Raw genomic sequence first — 5,173 nt, 5'->3', positions numbered from 1 at the left:
GTGCTTAGTGATATGCTCCAAAACCCTCAACCACTTTCCCACTTCCACACATATGTCCTAAACCTAAAGTCAGACTCGGCCATACTGATTCTTTTTATCCGGCGCCACCGAGTTCAGATGTCATAGCCACTGCCACAAACCCTAGGCAAATCGGTTACACCGATAGGGATCTCGGTCTCACCGAGATGGGATTGTAATCTCTCTGTGTATGTCCATTATCAAAATCGGTCTTACCGAGTTTGAGCAATCGGTACTACCGAGATTACAATGCAAACTCTCTGGTTAACTTATTACCAAAATCGGTCCCACCGAGTTTGAGTAATCGGTCCCACCGAGTTTGCCTGACCAACTCTCTGGTTAGCTTATTACCAAAATTGGTCTCACCGAGTTTGTGTAATCGGTCTCACCGAGATTACGTTATGCCCTAACCCTAACCATATCGGTCCTACCGAGTTGCATATCGGTCCCATCGAAAATCCTAACGGTCACTAGATTTGCTGAATTGGTCCGACCGAGTTTATCAATTCGGTCCCACCGACTTTGGCAAGTTGTGTGTAACGGTTAGATTTTGTGTGGAGGCTATATATACCCCTCCACCTCCTCTTCATTCATGGAGAGAGCCATCAGAACAAACCTACACTTCCAACTTACCATTTCTGAGAGAGAACTAGCTACTCATGTGTTGAGGCCAAGATATTCCATTCCTACCATATGAATCTTGATCTCTAGTCTTCCCCAAGTTGCTTTCCACTCAAATCTTCTTTCCTTCAGATCCAAATCCCATGAGAGAGAGTTGAGTGTTGGGGAGACTACCATTTGAAGCACAAGAGCAAGGAGTTCATTATCAACGCACCATTTGTTACTTCTTGGAGAGTGGTGTCTCCTAGATTGGCTAGGTGTCACTTGGGAGCCTCCGACAAGATTGTGGAGTTGAACCAAGGAGTTTGTAAGGGCAAGGAGATCGCCTACTTCGTGAAGATCTACCGCTAGTGAGGCAAGTCCTTCGTGGGCGATGACCATGGTGGGATAGACAAGGTTGCTTCTTCGTGGACCCTTCATCGGTGGAGCCCTCCGTGGACTCGCGCAACCGTTACCCTTCGTGGGTTGAAGTCTCCATCAACGTGGATGTACGATAGCACCAGCTATCGGAACCACGCCAAAAACATCTGTGTCTCCAATTGCGTTTGAATCCTCCAAAACCCTTACCTTTACATTCTTGCAAGTTGCATGCTTTACTTTCCGCTGCTCATATACTCTTTGCATGCTTGCTTGCTATATGTTGTGAATGTTAAACTTGTGCCTAAACTCCACTTAAACTTAAAGAAGTTAAAAACTGCAACTTTGGTACTTAGTGTCTAATCCCCCCCCCCCCTCTAGACACCTCTTCTCAAGGTCCTACAATGGGGCATTACTTCGTGCCATGAAAAAAATTTGGATCTGCCACCCTGGATGTCCGCTGGAGGTCCCGCCGTCGCGCCGATTTGGATCTGTCGTCGCGTAGACTTTCAGCGAATTCGACTGTTGGCCGGAGCACCGGCGTCCGTGATGGCTCCCGCAGCTCATGGTCGTCGTCCGGAGTAGAACTTCTAGCCGCCGGAGCTACCATGAGCAGATGCACGACCGTTGCGATCGAGCCGGGCGACCTTTGCTTCAGTCAGCGTCGTCGTTGCCACGTTGCTGAACTTATGGGTAGCCCCCAACTGACACGTGTCAACAAGGTGAGGAAAGACCTTTGTGACCGGGGTGGCTACCATCTTCGCTCCGACAAGCAGCCACCCGATCTCATCATCCTCGCGCACAAGGTGTTCGCCAAAAATTACACAAGGTAGAAAATATCGCTAACTTATTTTACATCATCTGTTGGAGCACTGGTGCTCTGCTTCACACCATGTGTTGGTGTTGGAGGTTCTTGGTGATGTAATAAGTTACTTTTTGGTGATGTAAAATTTTACTCAAAGCATAATTTAATGATGTATTTTACGTCATCTATTAGAGTTGCTCTAATGCACTAGTATCATATGCATGAGAAAACTTAAAATGCATGTAAAAATTGTTGGTTATTTATTGTTCACGCATGCATGCATTGCAATTAATGTGTTAGTAACACAGTTTTTTGAAGAAAAAACAAACACATTAGTTGAGTGTTTTTGCAAACTACAAAAAATATTTTATCACTCACCACGATATAAGTTCTGAATTGAGCCATTTGAACGGGTTAAACGGGAAGGGAGGGAATAGCAAGGTTTGGGGCCTCTGTTTTGAGATCTCGATGGGAGGTTTCACAGTTGTGGCTTCTTGATTTCGGGCAGCCACGATCTCAGCTCTCTCTTCCAGTTGACGAGGCGATCTTGGATCTGCTGCCATCCTTCTTGATGTTCAATTCAAAGCGGCCCTTCCTGGCATTGGATTTCACTGTCTAGGAGTGGCAGCCCATGCTGCTTCCGTCCCTCGCCGGAATCCTTAAAGATGGCGAGGAAAGTCTTGGACGAACGGAAGCCGGCTACCGAAGACGACTGTTCAGTATTATGCAAGGATCAATGTTTGTTTGCTGTATATCGAACTGACCGGAATGCATCCGGCCTCTCTCCTAGAAACAAGAGAAACATCAGACGTACGTCACACGCACGTTCTTGAACTCGTTAAAAGTTGTTGGAGTTCGTCCCGTGCGCCGTTGGCAATCAAAGCTCAACTCCTAGTCCAAGGTACAGTTCCTGGGCACTGTGCCGTGGAAATGAAATGAAAAAGCAAGGCGGGGGCGGGTGGCTGTCTACAAAATGGCAGGCAGTTCACTGCCCTAGCAAAAGGGCAGCGTACCAAGCAATCAAAATCAGGTGAAGGCCACCCTCCCTTACTGCTGCCGGTGTCAGCCTCAGTTAGCCAGATAGAAACGGCAGAACACACATGGACAAGTACGTAGTACTCTCTTTCAATCAAAGAAAAGAACATGGAGGAGTACTGAACTGATTAGTGTTGAAGCTGATCGACGTCCTTTCAGTGGTACTAAAGAATAATGCACTGTACTACTCCCTCCGTCCCGTAATATAAAATGTTTTTTGACACTAGTGTAGTATCAAAAAAAACGTCTTACATTATGGGACGGAGAGAGTAGAATTTACCCAAATTACACTCACCGGCCATGGAATTAATTAACCTGCATTTTCCAACAGAATGGGAGTAACTTGTACGAGTCACCTTGCAAAATATGCAAGTAGCTAGTGCTCATATTTATCACTGGTATTGTTGCTTCAATCAAACAAATAAATCCCACATTATCCGCACTCCACGTGCATTTAGATCTCTCTGATTATGAGCCACACAATAGAAAGGCAAAATATCTTGCCAAAGTACTAGTAATAGAAAATATTGCAGATAATTACAACATATAGTTTGCATGATACAGGTTCCACTCTTGTTCAACTACCAGCAACCATGGAGCTAGAACCACCGCTAACAACTGCATCCGCAGATGGAAGGAAATCACACTGAATTTCTCCGGAATACTCGATCGTGAACGCTCGTTTCTCGATCTGACGCCATTAACTCCAATGGTGTATGGCATGACCGTCCTTCAGGCTTCAGCATGCATGTGTGCCTTGATCAAGGTAGGTGTGCAGTCCTACTATAATGGAGGTCATGATAAAATGGGTAACGGATAATAATCAGTTCTGAGGGCAGAAGGGCGTGCCGGGCTTCTCCCGGTGGCTGGGGATGACGAAGTGCCGGATCCTGCCGACCTGCTCCGTGAGGTAGGCGTCGCACAGGAACGCCTTGGAGAACCTGTCCTCCACCGTGCGGTCCACGTCGTGCACGAACACGTCCGTCGCGCCGTCGCCGGGCCGCCGCGCGCGCGCCGCCATGCCGGCCGTGTAGATGGCGCCCATCCTCCCGGGCGCCTCGGGCGTCCACCCCGTGGGCGCGTCCACCATGATGAGGTCCCACTCCACCTCGTGGAACACGGCGGGGAGGCCGCGCAGCGCCAGCCGGCACGAGGCCTCGGCGGCGGCGGCGAGGTCTGGCTGCGCGGTGCACCCCGGGTGGTCCCGGAGGGCGATGAGCTCGTCGGCCTCGGTCAGGCGGGTGTCGTAAGTCACGTGGTACGACTCCAGGCCCGGGTGCGCGGAGCGGACGGAGGCGATCCAGGACGCGTCTTCCTCGAGGAACACCGTGCGGCCGCCGTGGTTGAGCGCCGCCCACATGGGGCTGTCGTGCCCGAGGCCGAACACCAGGAAGTTGCAGGGCGAGCGGCGCTGCAGCACGCGCAGCGACACCCCGATCTCCCCCGCCGTCTGCTGCGGCGTCACGTTCGACGTCGCGTAGTGCACCAGGGCCTCGGCCACGGGTGCCGGCAGCTTCGAGCACGACCCGTCGCCCGCGCCGCCGCTCAGCCGCGAGGCGGCGCCAGAGCCACGGGAGGAGGAGGAGAAGAGCGTGCGGGCGGAGAATAGGAGGAGGAAGGCGGCGAGGCCGGTGACGAGGAGGAGGCGGTGGCCGACGACGCCCTGCAGCTTGGCCTTCATGGCGGCGAGGTGGAGGGCCTTGCGGACGTGCGTGGGGCTCGACATGAAGAAAGCTCGTCGGTTCTTCTCGTTGAGCGCCCGGCCTACGTCGGTTCTTGGGTGGTGAGAGGTTTATAGGCGAAGATGATGGTTGAAGGAAGGGGAGGCGACGGAAGATTGGTAATGGAGGGCGAGGGCGAGGGCGGATGAGATTGTGATGATGGGGTTTGGTGATGAGGACACGAGACCTGCAAAGTTTGGTGTAGGGTTGGCTTTCGGATGGACGGGCGGATGGATGCATCCTTTGCGTTGTGGGGCGCCCTTTCGGTTGAGAGGACGGGACGCGTTGATGCTAAGGAATGGGCCGAATGCGCCGCGTATTTCCTCTTTTTTCTTCTTGAGATATAGTGCTAATTATTGTGTTTTAAATACGAAGTAGACGTCGTGAGGGATGGTTGTCGGCCACGGTATTATCATCAGTTTAGATATGAAATTTTGTTTTCAGAAACATTTAAATCAATATTACTATCCCAAGCAATGGCTTATCGTTGTGTCGACGCATTTGTGAGAAGGCCCATAGAAGACACAAAAACGAGAATTTCTGCCCTGCAACATCCTTGGTTGTCTGCAGGAAAAGAACAAAGACACAGTGTGACACTCGGTGACCATTCTTTTTT

At 50.8% G+C, this 5,173-nt stretch overlaps 1 protein-coding gene across 1 annotated transcript; it reads right to left on the bottom strand.

The window, feature by feature from the left end:
* Nucleotides 1-3,201: 3,201 nt before the first annotated feature.
* LOC119311210 (glucuronoxylan 4-O-methyltransferase 1-like) lies at nucleotides 3,202-4,798 on the bottom strand. The gene has a single exon (XM_037586849.1). The coding sequence runs from the start codon at nucleotides 4,560-4,562 to the stop codon at nucleotides 3,660-3,662; it is 903 nt and encodes a 300-aa protein (XP_037442746.1). The 5' UTR covers nucleotides 4,563-4,798; the 3' UTR covers nucleotides 3,202-3,659.
* Between the last annotated feature and the right edge of the window lie 375 nt (nucleotides 4,799-5,173).

The sequence above is a fragment of the Triticum dicoccoides genome, chromosome 5B (genome assembly GCF_002162155.2).
Source record: "Triticum dicoccoides isolate Atlit2015 ecotype Zavitan chromosome 5B, WEW_v2.0, whole genome shotgun sequence".
Classification (NCBI taxonomy): Eukaryota; Viridiplantae; Streptophyta; class Magnoliopsida; order Poales; family Poaceae; genus Triticum; species Triticum dicoccoides.
Note: the sequence above shows the minus strand (reverse complement) of the source record. Positions and strands in the feature narration are given on the sequence as shown.

What these genes read in the sequence shown, in the direction of transcription:
- LOC119311210 (XM_037586849.1), bottom strand. Translation starts at nt 4,562, where the DNA reads ATGTCGAGCCCCACGCACGTCCGCAAGGCCCTCCACCTCGCCGCCATG.